Raw genomic sequence first — 18,725 nt, forward strand, 5'->3', positions numbered from 1 at the left:
GGAGCGCTCATTTAAAAGAGGTGGTATTGTACTTTTTGTCTTTTTCCCTCTCCTTTTTGTGTCTAATAGGTTTGCAAAGTGAAAAAGCCCAAAGTCAGGCCCAAAGGGAGTTCCCATCTCCCACAGAAAACTCTGCTCTGAACTGCCTGAAAACAGCTTGTTTGTAGTCCAGCTGCTTTCCTTTGATCCCTGTGACGACACAGCAAAATGCGGCTAGTCCGACACGCCCTCAAAAACACAGGTGGAAGGTTGAATCCGCGTTAACCAACTGCACATAAGGTCCACTGTAAAAAAAAAAGAGCCAGCCAAGAGGGGTGATAATCCGAGACAGAATTTAATTTTCCATGATTAATCTACAAATAAAAAACTTGAATATTCTCCGACATTATAGTCACACATTTATGAGAGAAGCTGCAACATCAAACACACACGTCTACCGTGTAGTATGCATGCACAAAATTTTGCCATTGGATTTAGCATTGAGGAAATACTCCTGAGTTTAGCCCACAATCACTATCATGCGCTTTAGAGACTTTGCCTTGGATTGGGCGTATTCAGAGGGAAAACAGAGTGATTTTTGATTTTTTATGACATTAATTTCAGGGAATTTTTTTCTTCTTGTAAATTTCACACTTTCATCTAGGATTTTTTTTCTCGGTTATTAACCCCCGACCCTAAAACCCTAAATCTAAATATGTGAAAACACTTAGGAGAATTCAATTATAGACTACAGATGGGCTACATCTAAGAAACTATCCCGGTAATTAATTAAGATTCTGGCTTCATATTTAGACAGACATGATAATGGTAAGAACACATTAGTTAGGTATATAATTGCCATCATCATAGGTTCTAGGTAGAGTCTGGACATTCAAAGTTCTGAACTTTTCACCAAAATTCCTCACATCATCTTCCGACATCACATCTCACTGAAGAAATATTGGTATTATTTGTCACAGAGAACTCAGTTTTAATCAACAAATGAAAACAATGATCAACAGAGAAGACCATCTCTAAAATGAGATCGGTTTCATCTGTAACTACGTAGAAATCAGTTTAAATAACACATTTTGTTGCTGACTGTGTAGGTATTGTTTGTGTGTGTCAAGAAAAAAGTCTGTCTCACTGACACTCACAGAATTTTTGCAACTTTCCAATCATTTGCTCATGTTGTAGATATATACAGTGCTGCATTTTTACTTTTCTACAGGAAGTGTTTGTGTCTGTGTATACCTCGTCCCTGTTCTCCTCACTGATTCCAGCCTCTTTGGCTTTAGGGCGGGTGGCAGCTAGTATGTGTTCCAGCTCATCTTTCTCAAAGAGGTTGGGCACCTCGCCAGAGTTCAGCATGTTGTTGATATCCTCCAAAAACTCTTCCACCACAATCTACAAGAGGATATATAATTGGATGTGCAAAAACAAAAAAACAATCAGCAGGCTTCCAATGTTTATCAGTTTCACGTCATCGGAGATCTTCCATCATACCTGAGTATCCGTAAAGAGGAAGACCATATCTTTGCCCTCCACACCAGCCATCTTGTAGAGCCTCCTCAAGTCCTCATGGAAGCTGTCATAGTTATAGCCTCGGCTCAGTTCAATCTCGAAGCAACGGTACCCACACATGTGAGCTGCCAACCGAGTGAGTGACTGCTTGCCTGTACCTCCCACCCCCACTAGCAGGGCATTGCCTCTCTCCTGGCGAATCATACGGGCAATCCTAGAAGGAAAGAAAAAAATAAATTGAATGTTGTGGTTATACAGGTGACAAGTTCCATGCCATGTGAGTTTATTGAGACCTACCTGCTCACTAATCATCTTTACTGGTAAAGAACAAACGTGTGCAGAGAGATATGCCTTGATACAACACTGGTGTTTGCCAATGGCGCAGTATTTTCCTGCTATTTAAAAGGCACATTACTCAGATAGTATGATGCACCTGCATAAGTGGGTTCTAATGATGAGCGCAGTTTTATCTGTGGGTCGGGTGGGTTTGGTCATAAAAATTGATGTTCAGATTAATAGTAGGTGGGAAAAATATTGTGGAGAGACTCTCCATCAAGAGATGCGCATTTCTATCATGTGGCACAGCAGTTTAACTTCGTTGTCATGATTTGGGGATTTCTGATCTTATTTTGGGGTTTCTGGTTAATAGTTTGTTGTTTTCCTTTTAGGTTTTACATGTATTCTGTGTTTTGTTTTTTTCATCCTGGTCCATTGCCATTTGTTCTGGTTTTGTCAGTCTGTTGTGTCCGTGTCCTTATCTGTACACCTACAGTCTATGAGTGTCCTGTCTGTTAACTCCATGTGTCTGCGTCTGGCCTTGTTTCCTGTTTTATTCTGAAGTTTTCTGCATTTGCTGTCTGTGTCTAGTTTTGCTTCCTATTCTTTTCGTGCCTGCAAGTAAGCCTGTGTTCCTCAGTTTGTTCCTGTTAATAAATATCACCTACTTCATCTGCCTGCTCCTGTGTCCTCTACCTGTCATTGATCATTTAAAAGTCCAGGCACACCGACAAGATCAGCCATGAATGTTCTGCGTTCTGTCACTGTTAACAAAGACTCCAGTCTGCAATGTAGTTCATACACTGAAAAACCACAAAACTGTACATACATTTCTGTACATACCACTCTGGCTCGTCCACATGAGCTTTCTATCTCTCTTTGCTGAGTGTCTGCATCACACTTTTTTTATCAATTGATGGATTTTATAACGTGCCATTTGTCTGCCATTTAAATAGCAATGTTCAAATGTACACACCTGGAGACATGCTCAATGGCGTCCTGGAAGAAAACCAGCTTGGTCTCCTTGGAGAAGGTCATGTTGTAATCATCGAGGTAGTCCTGGAGAATAGCCTGAATCTTCTCCATGTCTGTCAGATCCTCATACACACGATCTTGTTTCTCTGCCCCCACCTACAGGGATTATTACATGGACAGCAAAGCGAATAAATACATTTGAGCTATTTCAGTGTAAACATAAATCTAATGTTTTCTGAATTTATAAAGCATTCTCTCGAAGAATCTGACCTTGATGAAGTCCCCAAATATAATGGGCTGAGTCACAAAATATGAGGGCTCCAAGTTAATGCTAAAATACTTGCCTGGCAGAATGAGAGAGGGTCAAAAAGACGAGTATTCTTAAACCAGTAAAGATGCAAAATAAGTGGAAAATTGGTAGAACAACACTTGGTAGTCCGATGAGCAGGATTCAACCAGTTTGTGCACTTAACAAAGTGAACCATCGGGACGGGGACAGAGTTCTTACTGGCCATATCACTGACGATGGTGTTGAAATAGGTCTTATCTTGGTTGTTGATGAGTCGGTCGTGGAACACTCGCTGACATTCGTGGCAGAAGAGACGGAAGATCTGGTTCTTGTCTCTCACTTGACTCGGCTCACACTGCAGCATACCTGGATATCCAGAGAGGGGAAGGTGGATGGAAATTTAGCCACACTAACTTTAAATTATGTGTGTCTTTCTGTGTATACAGTAATATGTGTGTGTGTGTGTGTTTTAGACATCCTGTGCGAAACAAGGGGCTTGGTGAAAAATACAGCCAGAAGTGTCTTTTCTGCTGCTCACATGCTCATGCTTCAAATCAAGAATGCGTGTGCATTCTAAAATATCGCATGAGCAATTGTAGTACCTGTTATGGGTGATCAACTAAGAATTATTGCGTTGATGACAACAGGAGCAAACACAATGGAGGTAGCAGTACTTAACTGAGGGTTTTGCGTGTTTTAATGGTTTCTGCCATGAAGAGTCGGGAGGGAAAGCAGCCACTGTGTAAAAACCTTGGTTTGTTTCATTCAGAGCGCCAGTATGCAGAAATCGTATGTACCTGCCCATCCTGCCTAAGACTGCACTAAGCACTGCTTTGGCAAACCCCAGCAGAAACAGATGCAGTGTGCAGGAATGACCGAGACGCAAGGAAATGCTCTGGCCCCGTACTCTCTAACGCCCCATTCCCTCTCCGATACCTACAGTGGGTTGTGTCGCTATTACGACCGGCGCGCTGAGAACAGCTGGTGATCGTTCCCTCTGGCTGGATGAATTTTACGTGTGATCCATGCACTACTGCAGCTGGGGGCTCTCCGCAGCGTCACACAACTTTCTAAATTCTTCCATCTCATGGAGAAAAGAAGTCAGGTCGAAACGAAATTTGCTCTATTGGCATGAATGTTAATACAACAGTATTGCCAAAGCTTCAAGGAAAATACAAAGAAATAATTCAATTCGTATAGTTCATCGAATAAATAAAATTAAATAATTTTATTTCTCTATATTGGATATAGAATAATATTATCTAATATTGTTAATTTCTCTACGTGTTCTTTCATTACGGCTGTGTCTCCTTCTCACAACGATAACAGCAGCCATCTCTGCGCAACACTTGGTGGTTTGCACCTTCCTTTCAAACATATTAAATACAGATGCTGTTGCACTCACATGAAATTGCTGGTAGGCTTGTTAGATCACATTGTGTGTAGAAAATAAATGTATTTGCATAATATGCTAACTGCATATTCATTAAGGCAAAAGTAGTAAATGAACAACAGGTGCTATCTTGCACTTTTGAAAGAAAGCTTACGTGTTAAATTGCTGGTGATATCAAGTTTGCACACGTTTTTTACTCATGCAAACCTTCTAAATCTGGCCCGTTGTGTACAGAAAAACCATGTGATGCCAGCATAATAAGAAAGTGGGAAGAGTGGGTGGTTTATTACCCTCAACAACAGTTTCTATTGCTAAAGGGAGCTGTGTTTGAGTAATGCACTCCATTGTTTCCCACACATAGACTTCACTTGGGCTGGGCCACAAACATCGAGAGAGAGACAGATGGAGGCGGGACAAGCAGCAGAGGTGTGTGAGTGTGGGGAAAAGGGAACTGAAGGGAAAGGGAGACGATTCAGTTAGTGAGTAAACAGTAAAATAACAACAAAATTAGGTAAAATTAAAATATTCAAATAAGAAATAAGCTACTAGAAATAGAAAACTCCACTAACAATGACCCGGCTACGCCACTGGCCAAGCTGACACTCTGTGGTAAACAATGCACTCTAGCTATGTTAAGCATGTGGTCGTAGAAGCCACTTGAGCTCATCTTTGTGCAATATGGATGTCTTCTGGGTAAAGGAAGAGAGGAAAGAAGGCAGATGGTGCAGACGATTTGGGAGCATGAGGATGAGACAGAGCTTATAAGTGTTGGTAATGTGGCCCCAGCTATGGAAGTACAATGATTTTGACTCTTTGTGTCTGTCAGTCTCTTTCAGCACAGCTACAGTTTAGTTTGTGCAGTCTAGGAAAATAGAGGGTGTATATGCTTCACATTAAAATGCATCTTTGGTGAACCAATCGCCTGTTCCTGGAAATGCAAATGCCACGCAAAAACCAACCCACTGCTCATGTCAAGTCCTAAGTGTCAATTCAAAATGCATTTTAAGGGCTGCAAGCAGAAACATATCCGAGTACGAGATAGTACACATAAGTGGCACGCCCATGTGGTGCTACAATTCACCTAGTGAGCAGTATTTAGAAAGAAACCGCATGCAAGCCCAGCTCCTTAACTGAGTTTGGGGCTGTTAGTAGTTAGGGTTCTGTCCTGGGTGTCCAACGGGCTGATCCTAATGTGTGCTCATGGCTCACCTTGCACACACTTGGAGAGGTCCCGGAGATTGAAGACATAGTGGGACTTAGGTGGAGTGGGCAGCAGATCCACACTCAAACGGTCATAAATCTCAACAGCAGCATCCACAATCTGACCGGCACAGTCCTTCACCGCCTGGGAAAACTCACTAAGGAAACCATTCAGGATGGCCTGAAAGAGATAATAACAAGCATGAAAGAAGAAATAAAGTGTGATTAAAGAATATGAGTAGTGGGGAGTGGGGTGAAATGGAGAAATGAGAAAGAGTAAGAGCTGGATATCCTAGAGAAGTACATGAACATTACGCCTTTGCCACATTATAACGTTTCTGAACTGTGATTCAAAAGTGATTTATGATGAGTAAAGTTTTTCAGCAATACGTAACATCTAAGGAAAAGCACCTGTCTGTTAATAGGTGTGTGGCTTCTTATCGATCCAGGTATGTGGTAAGGTACCACAATGTTTGTTTTGACACGTGTTGACCATTCGTGTTTGAGAGTGTGCGTCTCCTCACTTTGAAGATCCGCTTGAGGCTGTGTTCCGAAGGTGTGGGAAGACACAGCATGCTGAAGTGGCGGGTGAACCGGGGGGTCACTGGATTGCGCCCTCCTCCTGGAGGAGCACACGCTCCAGCAATGGTCATTTCCTGGGGGACAGGCAGAATGTAGGAAGAGTAGAAATGAAAGACGGTTTGCCAAAATTCAAAAGAGAGGAATAGCAAGAAAAGCTAAACAACTCCCATTAGAAACTTCATCAAGTGTCTCCAGTTACAAAACTGAAATGGGATTAGAATCCTGCAGGACCAAACACCATCCATCCATTCATCGTCAACCGCTTATCCTGCGTACAGGGTCGCGGGGGGCTGGAGTCAATCCCAGCTGACTTCGGGTGCATGACCAAACACACATGTTGAAGGTGTGGGAAAATATTAGGGCTGCAAGTAACAATTATTTTCACCTGTTATCTTCTCTATTAATCATTTCAGTTAGTGTATAAAGTCAACCAGAACCCAAGGTGACATCTTGATGTCACTTGCTTTGTCCAAGAGACAAAGATTCACGATCATATAAAATATAGAAAAACCAGCACATCCTCACATTTGAGAAGTTGGAACCAGAGAATGCTTAAAAAATTATCTAAGTCATTATAAGACCATCAGAACTTTCAATCTACTAATCAGTTGGTTGACTAATTGTTTCAGCACAAGATAAGCATCTAGCTGGAAATAATTCTTTACATGACGACAACTTATCAATGCAAATTCTAGCAAACTGCATGTATGCAAATACAGTACAGAAAAAAGTTAAGTTTCAGATTAGCTTGTCTGTCTCGCTTACTTATTCAATCTGATCTGTAAACTACAAGAATATGTCTACTGCTTTAAAGTCGGACATTTCAGCATCTGAAACGCTGTAGATAGTTAAATAACTGTATTAGCTTTTCTTAAGATTCAAAAAATCTACTAGGTCAATATGCATATCCTATATAGTATATCCTAACTTAAACTTTAATCTAAAAAGTACCACACAGGGAGATTACAACAGTTAATTTTTGTTTCCAGATGAGAATCACGTACACACTTCCTCCCTGAATATAACTCTTTCTTCTCCAATAAAAACAGATAACTCTGCATGAATGTACTTACATTTATACACCCTCACCAGCCATTTTATTAGGTACACCTGTTCAATTGCTTGTTGACACCGATACCTAATCAGCCAATTACATGGCAGCAACTTTGCCAACTTTGAACGTGGCATGGTTGTTGGTGCCAGACGGGCTGGTCTGAGTATTTCAGAAACTGCTGATCTACTGGGATTTTCACGCACAACCATCTCTAGGGTTTACAGAGAATGGTCCGATAAAGATAAAGAAATATCCAGTGAGCAGCAGTTGTGTGGACAAAAATGCCTTGTTGTGGATATTTTCTTGGCATACTTTTGGGCCCCTCAGTACCAATTGAGTAACACGACAACCTACCTGTGTATTGTTACTGACCATGTCCATCCCTTTATGATCACCGGTAGAGTTTTGTAATATAAACATCTAAAAACAGAGGCGCAGGCTCTGTTTGAAACTGTGAGCTGCACTTTATCGGAGGTGCTGAAGTTTAACACATGCTGAAACACAGGAGCTATTAAAGTCAAGGACTTTATAATTGAATTAAAATGAACTAATGTATCATTGAGGTAAAAAGGTGCCACAATCACATTTAAAGAGGTTACTTCCCTAAACAAAGACTCAAAAGAGGAGGGAAGGCTAAATCATGTCTGCATGTGTGCTGACTCAGCAGGAGAAACATATCTGAAAGAATTTCAGAAGGCCTGAGAGCTGGACTGCATTATATTGTTATATTTTGAATTGTTGCCTGCCACGTGAATTTTGTGTTTCCTTTTACATAAATAAAAACATCTCCGCCATAAATTGGTGCTGAAGAATTCACCAGAATGCAGGAAATTAACTGTTTAATGCTCAAAATGTTCATATATTGATCTGCATTCGATTTCTCTTCCTGAAGAACCTTGAACTGTCTTTGACCTTGAAACTGAAACTTGTGAATTAAAATTGATGTGAGAGAAGTGAATTTGAATAGAGAGAACTGAAAGTGAAAGTACATAAAGAGTTGAATTTTTAGTGAGGCTTAAATACAGTTTCAGTATTACAATATTACATTCAGTTTCAAGTTTATTGGAATTCAGTTTCAAACTACTAAATAAAATTTCAAATTATTCTATTCAGATTCAGTTTTTAATACAACTATTCAAGTTAAACAATACAAATTCAAACTATTCTATTCAAATTCAGATTCTACTGATCAGCCCATACGTGAGGACATTTAGGGCTGGAAACTAACTTTTGTATGTACATATATAATCACTTTTGTCGAATGCACCAATAGGATGTAGCTCATCTTACATGTATACATTTATACCTGGATCTCCTTCCAGAAGAACTTGTTTCTGTCATAGAAGCCAGAAAAGTCCTGGAACTGACGCAGGAGTTCTATAGGGGGCTGAGAGCCATAACTGTCCAGCTTAGGCATATTCAGGTCATCCACAAAGACCACTAACTTCTTGTTACCAGGAGCACCTACAGGGAGAGAAAAGGTAAAGGATGAAGAGAGAGGGAGAAATGGGTACACAGTGACAGATGGACAAGGTGGCAATATGTAGGTGGACTGTAAAAGCAGAATAGTGAAGGTTAACTGTATGAACAGATGGCTTGATGAATGGTCTCATCAAGTACCATAGCAGTGGTTTTGCATGTTTTAGCCTACTACACATTACTGCCAACCATTTTTTTTAAAATTACCCTTATGTTGCAATATGACTGTATGACAATATGATTTTGTGGCAATGCAACTGTGAGCCAATACCCAGAATGTTTTTCCTCTTTTTCTCTAGTTTGGACTCAATGATCTCCTGCGTGCGGGCGGAGGAGGTCTGAGTCGAGAAGTTGATGTAGACCGGAAGGTATCCTGCACTTTCCTGGATACTGTTAAGAAGGCCCCGTGCCACCACTGACTGTACAGGACAGACAAATAAAAATACTTCAGTGCTGACACAAATTACTAACACCCAAAGTTCCATTTGTTTCAAAAGCTTTTTCTACTGTATCCATGAATCCTTACCTTGCCCACTCCAGTGTCGCCAGTGAAGAGTACAGAACGTCGCACAGATAGCAGTTTCTCCATCAGGTAGCCATAGCGGACAGTGTCTGTGGTAGGGACCAGCATCTCAAAAAAGGGCTGCTCCCGACTGTATTTAAATGAAGGGATTATCAACTCCCATTGTGCCAGGAGCTTGAAGTTAAAGTTCATGTAGACATTCCACAGGGTACCATACTTCGGGAGCTAAACAGCACAAATGAATACATGTTAATGGACATATTTGGACTGGACCAATATAAAGAAATTAATTTTAAAAAATTAAACTGTATGCCATTAGCTATAAAACATTAGACATCAGACATTAAAGAAACTCATTTTACTCTGTTAGTGGTGGTAGTTTCTGTTATGTTATCCATCTTGTCCATCTATCTCTGCTTATTTGTGTAGGGGTGTGCATACAGAATGTATATACCATAGCATTGCTGTTGTCTTCAAACTGCTCTCTGACAAAAGTATCAAAAGCATCCCAGTATGAAGTGGTCAGGTTGCCGCCTACTGCCCACAGATAGCAAAATATAAAGGTCTGACATAATACGCTGTTGAGATCCGTGGAATCCTGACACCAACACACACAAAAACAAACAGAGGAAGAAGCTCAGTTAGTAAGGGCCTACATTTGCCTATATTATGCTTTTGTCAATGTATGTATAAGTGGGGTTCAATCATTTATATGGTACTGGTGTTGTGTGGTTTAGCAGAGGTCCCTTGCCTTTTGTCATTTTACCTTGCCCACTATAACACTCAATATTTCTGATCACAATGCTGAATTATTACGCAAAAATGTCCTAACAGACCGCTCCCTTTGTAGCACCATAGACAGAACTCAAATAGACCTCAGGGACCTTGTGTTTAATTTACCATTTTAAGATCTGGCCCTCCTTCACCCAGCAGTAGTGCCTCTAGCAGGGAGCAAAGAGTGGTGACTTTACTAATGTCCACCTGGCGAATAGCCTGGGTACAATGCTTCCAGACGAACTGAAGACCGTTCTCCACATACTGCTCAAACAGCTCCAGCAGGTATGTTCGCACTGGGTCTGGGAGCTAGAGAGAGTCACGGAGTGAAGGAAGAAAGAGGGTCACAGAAAGATGAATTTGGGAACGGGATAATCTCTGAAGCAACCTAGTTAGTTCAACACAGTTAAGACATATAGTTCGACATTTTAGGTAAAACAATTGTTAATTTTTTCCCCAAGAATTAGATGAGAAGATCAATACCACTCACATATTTGTTCCACTTAATATAAAGTTGCAGCCACTGTTAGCTTAGCTTAGCATAAAAGGCTGGAAGCAAGGGGGCTGGCCTGGCTGAGTACAGAGGAAAAAATCCACCTTCAAGCATCTCTAAAGCTCACTTACCTTGCATATCTTCGGCGAGAGCAAGGCTAGCTGTTTTCCTTTCCAATTCTTCATGGTAAGCTAAGCTAACTAGCTTCATATTTACCAGGCAGGCATAAGAGTGGTATCATCTTACCTAACTCTCAGCAAAGAAGGGCATAAGCTTATTTCACAGGATTTCCAATTACTCCTTGAACTAGTACACAAGCTACTAGCTTGAAAAAGAGTGTTAGAGAGACAGTGGATCAGTATAAGTACGTATATGCAATGCTTTATGTGTCTCTTCGGGAGACGGAGAGCAATGCCCAGACTCCCTCAGTTAAAACAGAATAAGTGGAACTTACTAAATGAAAATATGGTCCCGTCCCCAAAAAATGTTGCCTGTTAAGAAAAAAAGTAGCTTAATGTAGAGGTTGAAATACTCAAAAGTGGGAGATAAAGGATGGGGAAGTTCACTGAATGATGCTCACAGCTTGAACTGTCATCAAGTCAAAAACTATGACTGGAGAGAAAACCTGATACAATTAATGTACTGTATATATACTGTATTTACAGGACATAATACTGACCCGTAATTGCCAGATAAAAAATACTTATACAAACATTTAATACTGCTTTAGAAGCTGTTATATACAAAGCCGAATGCACAAATACTTTAAATTTGGGAATGACAGAGAGACAGTATGTACAACCTTGGTCAGACCACTGATCCATGTCTGGACATAAGGCATCCACTTGAGCTCCTCAGGGTCAATAAATACCATCCCGCAGCGGCTGACTGTGGCTGGAGATGCTACAGCCAAGTCCTGTACCTGAAAAACACAGTTAATGAAGGAGATCTGGTGATCTAGGAGCACAACATACTGTAGAACAATGTAAGTATGTTAAGCAGAGCATCAAGGTCTCATTTATGCTTGAGTGCTTTAGCCTTGGACCTGTATTGTGCTGCTTATTAAACTGCTTATTGATTAGACAAAACACTAAACTCTACTTTCACTATGTGCAGCTCAAACCTCAAACACCATATGAATGGATGGAGTAAGTTTGATTCGCTCGCTGTTAGCCAAACAGAGCATCTTGTTGTCATCCAGCACCGTGTTCATGTTCTCAATCCACAGGGCGTCAACTGGCCCGTCGCAGATCACCCACTTGTGGTGGTCACTGGTGTCGTTAACTGCATCACGGACACTCAGCGCCATCAGCCCATCACGCCACTCCAGTGTTAATGTGTTAACCTGAGGAGTGGAGGTAAATAATCAGCGGATGTAGAGCGAGAAGCAAAGAAGCCGTATTATATATTCTCTTGTCTACAGTACCTCTCCGTAGAGCTCTCCCATTGTGACAGATTTTGGGTTGAGAACATAGGTCTTAACAGGTTGATAGAAGGGGCTGTTAGCCTTGTGCTCAGTGTGATGGAGGGTCTCCAGTGTGTCCGTCAGGATGGTGTAGACAGTGGTCTTGCCTCCACCTGTAGGCCCCACCAACATGACACCATGACGCACTAACATGGTCTCATATAGCTGGATCACCTGGTCGTATAAAAGAAGTTGAAAGGAGAAGAAAGAGGGCGTGTTTTGAGGATGGACCTGTTTAACAAAACAAACTAAATCTATACAAGTTTACTGCGACATCAAAGTGAAACAAACACAAATGATCACTTCTCTAAATACTGGTCACCCCAATCCTGTGATTAGTGGATGACCTGCTCTACCTGCTGGTGACGTGTGATGTTTTCATTATGATTACATATGCGCCATCATTTATTTTGAATTAATCTCACATACACCGTCCTGGTGCCATAAATAGTCACTAGCATACATTTTCTATTAATCCACAGCTGAAAAGTAGTCCCCCACCAATTTACTCTATTAACTAAAATATATTTGCGACCTGTTTAAAAGATTTGGGGGATAAGTGCACATTCATAAGGAAACCATTCGGTAAATTCAAAAACACAAAGAAACACCACTTTCCCCATTGTACCTTCTTGGTCATGCTAGCCAGAGGCTGCAGGTTTCGTTTAACCAGAGACTCCAGGATTGTGGATTGTAGCACACCGTAGTCATGTTTGGGGATACACACACCAGGGAAGAGGTCTGACAGGATACCACTGGAGGCAGGATGGCAGAATAAATACTCATGAACAGTTTTCACATGTAACAGCATAAAAACAGCAACCCTTTTCTCACTGAAACTCATTTATTTGTTTCAGCAGTCTGGTGTAATATTCTAATGTCCTGTTATTTTTCAGTATGTGTGCATTAAGAGCTCCAGAAATAAGCTGTAATTCCATACCAAAATTTCTGATAGGCTTACCCAAACAGCACAGCATCATCAACGAGGAACTTTGGGAGGTTGGAATCTCTCAGGGCTCTGATAAGAACCACATCCTCACTGAGGTGGGGGTTATCTCTCTTTAAAGACCTAAGAACACAACAAACGTTAATAATCTGCATTTCACACAAAGCATTTTGTTTAAAGTGGGGTATATGTCAAATAGTTACAATATGACTAGCAAGTGGTGTGCTTTTTTGGTTATCCTGGATTTATCTTCTTTAGGTTATTAGTCTGTTAACTTGTTGGTTTAGTCTTTCTTTGTTTGCTTATTTCCTCACTTCATCTTGGTCATACTGCAGAACACCTCGTGTTGATTTCATAAAGACTGCATTAAAATATTAAATCAAATCTGTCAAATGGCATCTCATCCAAAGAAGTTGGTGCATTCATTGAAATAAATATGATTATGAGAAAATTTATGTTATAATGAGCAAATTAATTAGTGGAATAGAGTCATTACAAATGCGGATCTAATAAAGATAATAAGCAGCAGACATGAGCTGATAATTTAATTTTGAACAACCGGATCTTCCCAACAAGCTGCCTCCGCTCAGTTATAAAACACATCAGAGACATTAGAGTGGGTGATAATGAATGTGTATCTCAGTGTGGAACAACAGTTCCCTGAGCTTCAGCTAATAACCAACAATCTTTCATACATATGGTCAGGAACATCCATTCATCCTTATTTCTGCACCCACGCAGACCAGGAACAACTGTGTAATTACAGTAAAACTAGTGCTTAGGAGCAGTCAACTGCAGTCACAACATGCAAAACTGGCTCAGAGGCTCTTACCCTCTAATCTGAGGAATCACTGGTACAATATTTGATTGTTTGTGTTTCTGATAAATATCTGCTGAATATATGAGAGCTAAACACAAAGCATGCTTCTAACTCACTGATGATGACTGTCTCTGCAATGGACTAAAAAATGTCAACCGTGTGCTGATGCCAGATACACTGAATACTTATGCATGTGTGTCTGTTTGAGTGTCATGAATGCACGCGTGTGTCAGTGTATGTATGAGTGTGATGCTCTGACCCAGCCATGACCAGGACAGACTTGACGGCTCTCATGCCAAAGTCGTAGTGGTCCTGCTGGGACAGCTGCTCAGAGCACAGCTTGTACATCTGGGTCATTTTCCTCGCTAAGGTCTTACTGGACTCAAATCCCTCTGAGTACAAAATCACCTGGAGGGAGGGAGAGAAATAAGAGAATTACAAACTGTTATGTAGACAAAATAAGTAAGCAGCATACAACAGCACACATGCAGAGAGCCTGTCACCTCAGCAATTAGTGCGTAGTTCGGCACCATCATGGCAATGGGTCTAAAGAGAGCTTTAAGGTTGTCAGGTAGCTCTGTTCTTCCGGCATAGCCTGGGTTCATGGTGATGAATGCAGCACACGTCATCACCAGCTTAATCTCCTGGCCCTCAAATAGAAACCTAGACACCTGCATAAGACAGAATTGAGTGAGACACTCGTTTATGTGTAGAGTGTGATATTATTTATATTTATTTATTTGTAGCTTTGGCAATATTTTTGTTATACATTTATGCCAATAAATGCCTGATTTGAATTGAATTGATCTTTAAATCTACACAAGTAAGACAAGTCTGTGTGCGGGAGTGAATTATGGACCTGTGTAAGGCTTATTGCTTAGAATTTTAGGATAGTATTTAGACTAGCAATGTCCTTAATTCTTCTCCATACATAGTGTGCAAAGTGCCCTGTGAACAATGCAAAAGTTGTGTGTGTGCATGGGTGCTTGTACCTTAGCAGCTTTGGCATTTCGTATGGTTATGAGCTGCTGAGCGATGACAGACAACACTTCAATGTCTATTCGGTTAAATTCGTCAAAACAACACCAAGCGCCCGACTGAGCAAGCCCGCAAAAGAAGCGCCCCATCATCTGGAAGAGAGAAACGTAATTAAAGTTTACACTTTATATGATATTTATAATATTGGCTGAACTTGTCTGTGGCAAACTCCTCACTCTGCCTTAGCTGTATAGATGAAGACGTTTGCCCATATCAGCACTGTTTTTTTCATCACCAATAACAAGCCAAGTACAAAATTTGAGAATCAGTCATATTTTAATAATTACATTGCTGCACATTATCCCTTTGAAATCATCTCGGGATCAACCTTGTCCATGGAAAATTATTTTGGAAAAAATAAAAGTAAACATATCGTAAAATCACTAAATTCCTGTTATTCCAATTATAATTCCAATACAGAAAAGTAATAAGAGATGATGTTTTTGACTTTAAATGTCAAGCTTTTAGAGCAAAAAGGCAGCCAAGTGGTCACATTGTGCTGGATATGTTTAGAGAGTTAGAGTGTGTTACTTGCACCTTTCAATGAGTGACACAAAAATCACTGTTCAAAGTTATTAATCTCTCATGGACAGTTCCAGTTAAATGTTGCTGAGACACAGTGGAGCAGGGCTGAAAAACAGCATTAACACATAAAACCATAGATTTCAGTGATTCTAGCCTGTAAATCAAGCCCTGTCCAACTCTTATAACACAGGTGTCTGCTACCAACAACTAACTCCAGCGTACATAGAGAGAACTGACTCCAATCTCACTGCACATGTGTTTAACTTTAAGTAAGTAGAGTGAATTTTTGGGGGGTTTGTGTTTTTTGTCAACTAATCATAATTAATGAAAACTGACTGATGTAAACAAACTGTAAACAAACAGAAACAAGGAATAACTTGTCCGTGTCCCTGTGGCAGTGGTAGCAGTGAAGTTCCAATCCTGTGTTGGAATTGTGATAAAGCATCCCTTTTGTTTACATTAGGATAAGAGAATGCACCTTGCCAAATACAGCATGATAGGTATTATCATACTATCGTATGCAATGACTTACAGTATTTTGCTTGTGATGGAGCAGGCAGAAGCTACAGAAAGATTGCTTAGAGCAGAGAGGAAAGGATCAAATCTGGTTTGAGGAAATGTTTTGCTAGCACCAAAGCCACCCCGATTTGAATGGAGAGCAGTGAAGCCAATTTTGGACCAATAAAATACTAGGAGTAAACAGGGGTGAAAGTAACACGGGACGAAAGTAACAAGACGATTTTCTCAGAGCCCTGACTGCATTTGCAGTCCAAGCTGTGACAGCAACTTCGGCACGCAACCCTTGATGGAGCTGCCAATATCGCATGATTTCATCATCGTTTCCTGCGGCCGTGTTCGGAAAACTGTTTTCGAGCACGGCAAGTAAATTTCTGAAGCGGTGCTGTTTTTGAATTACAAGTTATGTCTCTCGTTTCATGTGTCACAGTAATGATTAATCTACACGTTATTTAGTGCTTTATAACACCCTGAATTTTGCCCTGTCAGAGTTTTTCAATGTAAAAATAAATCATGTTGATATGTCAGTAGTTCCTGCCGCTACAGTGACCACACGTGTTTCTTTTGTCCCGCTGCTAATGTGGTGACTTTCTCTGTGTTGCAGCATGTATTGAAACATGTTTATGTTATATTATACCAACAGATTATGCCAAGAGTGAAGGTCAGAAAGACAGACAGAGGTCTGATATAGCTAGATGTTTTCATGCACATTTTGGAATTACGTATAAAAACAGCTGGATAGAAACATATTATATATATATATATATATTTTTCATATTGTTGAAGAAATGTTTTATAAAATGGATTGACTTAATAAAAAACATTTTGAACATGTATACGGTTGGGTTTCTTTTGAAACATTTGAACAAACTGTAAATAGATAATAAATAAAATGAAAATGTAATTTATACATTTTTTGCAAAGATAAAGGACAAAATATATTTGCAGTTACATATTTACAAGGTCATGGTCACATATATTTAATAAGAACAAGGGAAACACAAAAAATCTAGTTGTGTTACTTTCCCTCCTGTGTGTTACTTTCGACACAACTGATGGGGTCGAAAGTAACAATGTGCCACTTATGTTTAAAGTGAAATTATCTGGAAGTCGTTCTACATTTGTACAAAATACCACCTGATATTGATAGACCACACCTGTGAGTTAGAGTTAAAAATATATCACTGTCTACAACATAATCTTTTAAAATCAGGTTTTTCTGCGTCTACTGCGCATGATCACGCAGCATAACTGTGGTTTAATGATGTAGAAACACAGCAAAAACACCGTAATTCTGGGAGCTGCATAGTAAACAAAAAGTTTCATGGCTCAGTGTGTTTGTCTGACTCGGATCGTCACTGTTAAATCAGCCCACCTACAAGGGTCACCTGCCAAACACCAACACAGCGTCTCTGATGGCTCTGATAGTTTTTTTTTTTTGATTGCCGAGAGTTTATAATCTAAGCAATACGGTTACATTTCTCTTGTGCGACAGTGTGTCACAGGGTTTTGACCTCATTTTTGGGCCCACATGGATCCCTCCATGCAGGCTTTTCTCTGGCTTACCCCCTTGGGTAGCACACATTCTACACTTGTACAGAAGGCTTGACTGCTTTTTCAATAGTGCCACCTAATGGCATGGCTTAGTAGGTACAGTCAGAGCCTTCCAGAGATCCTCAAACAGAGCAAACATCTGCATCAGAATCAGCATTTAGTGGAAAATCAAACAAACGTGTAATAAGGAGCACACAAAAGTTCAGATGTGGGGTATAGAAATGAAAATGAAAATAACATGAATAAGTTTGTCATGGCTGACCTTGTAGTCAAGTCCATCAGAGCAGTTGAAGACCACACATTGTATGGCCAGGGCCTTAGCCAAGTCCTTGGTGGTCTCTGTTTTGCCTGTCCCTGCTGGCCCAGCTGGAGCCTCCCAGGTCTAACTGGAGAGCCCCCATCAGACACAAATAGCAACGGTCCTGCATATCAGGGCAAAGTGAGAGATACAGGACAGTTTGAACAGCTGTGATGTTTGAACATAAAAAAAAAAACAATAACAGATAAACACACATTATGATGTGTTTACTACAGGACACACATTCTATAGGCTACACATAATGTCTTGTGTCTAAACTGAACATAACGCTAAAAGGTGTATGTGTACAGTTGGGACAGAAAAAGGCATGTATTGATCATACAGGTGTGTCTCAATGAGTATCAATATGTGTTACCGTGAGTGGTGTGATAACCAGTCTCGGACAGGCTCCCAGGTATTCATAGCCATAAATGTAAGTACAGAGCCATTTTGGCTACACAGTTGTCCAGGTCCAAGTCCCAGTAGTAGCGTAGCTGTCTCTGCCATTCAAAGTTAGAGCTGGTATCCACCTGGAAAAGAGGGCTGCTGTTACTTTGAGGTGGTGACTGTTACACACATACACACACACAACAGACATAGATGTAAGCTGCTTAATGTGTTTGTGTGTTGGCACTATTTTACCTTCTGGCGGACTAGATCTGTGACAATGTCTCTGGCATGGACGTCTATGGTGATGAGGGCAGTGATGATATTATGTTGTAAAGTAGGCAGCTGTCCTCGTACCAGTGCTGCAAGGGCATTCAGCCTCTGGAATACACACAAACACATAAACGTTATGGGTAAAAAGTCAAAAAGTAAAATGACTTGAGCAAACACAGTGTGGATTTGATTGGTTTTTATTTTTAACCAGACAATTGTGGGAGTAGTTAGTGTTTACGTCAAAGTTAGCGAGTTCAAATTTCTGCAGGCAGCAAAGTGGTCGTGGTCTCCCTCCACAGGCATCCCATGTCGCTGCACCACATCATCTGTGAGATGGTCAGCACCACCTGGTGGACGCAAAG

General features: G+C 40.5%; 1 protein-coding gene across 1 annotated transcript in view; it reads right to left on the reverse strand.

The window, feature by feature from the left end:
* The window catches only part of LOC119893065 (dynein heavy chain 6, axonemal-like), a 56,853-nt gene that overhangs the window by 14,027 nt on the left and 24,101 nt on the right, over positions 1 to 18,725 (reverse strand). The window contains 20 exon segments of the mRNA XM_038704992.1: positions 1,234 to 1,386; positions 1,486 to 1,717; positions 2,756 to 2,910; positions 3,025 to 3,098; positions 3,263 to 3,409; positions 5,646 to 5,817; positions 6,161 to 6,292; positions 8,579 to 8,736; positions 9,023 to 9,170; positions 9,278 to 9,499; positions 9,729 to 9,872; positions 10,175 to 10,357; positions 11,341 to 11,463; positions 11,665 to 11,886; positions 11,968 to 12,180; positions 12,635 to 12,761; positions 12,968 to 13,075; positions 14,032 to 14,180; positions 14,276 to 14,443; positions 14,765 to 14,902. Of these exon segments, the coding sequence (XP_038560920.1) occupies positions 1,234 to 1,386; positions 1,486 to 1,717; positions 2,756 to 2,910; positions 3,025 to 3,098; positions 3,263 to 3,409; positions 5,646 to 5,817; positions 6,161 to 6,292; positions 8,579 to 8,736; positions 9,023 to 9,170; positions 9,278 to 9,499; positions 9,729 to 9,872; positions 10,175 to 10,357; positions 11,341 to 11,463; positions 11,665 to 11,886; positions 11,968 to 12,180; positions 12,635 to 12,761; positions 12,968 to 13,075; positions 14,032 to 14,180; positions 14,276 to 14,443; positions 14,765 to 14,902 (3,168 nt within the window).

This window comes from Micropterus salmoides, unplaced genomic scaffold, assembly GCF_014851395.1.
Source record: "Micropterus salmoides isolate LMB-PRFRI ecotype aquatic unplaced genomic scaffold, ASM1485139v1 Ms_hic_scaffold_8, whole genome shotgun sequence".
Lineage (NCBI taxonomy): Eukaryota > Metazoa > Chordata > Actinopteri > Centrarchiformes > Centrarchidae > Micropterus > Micropterus salmoides.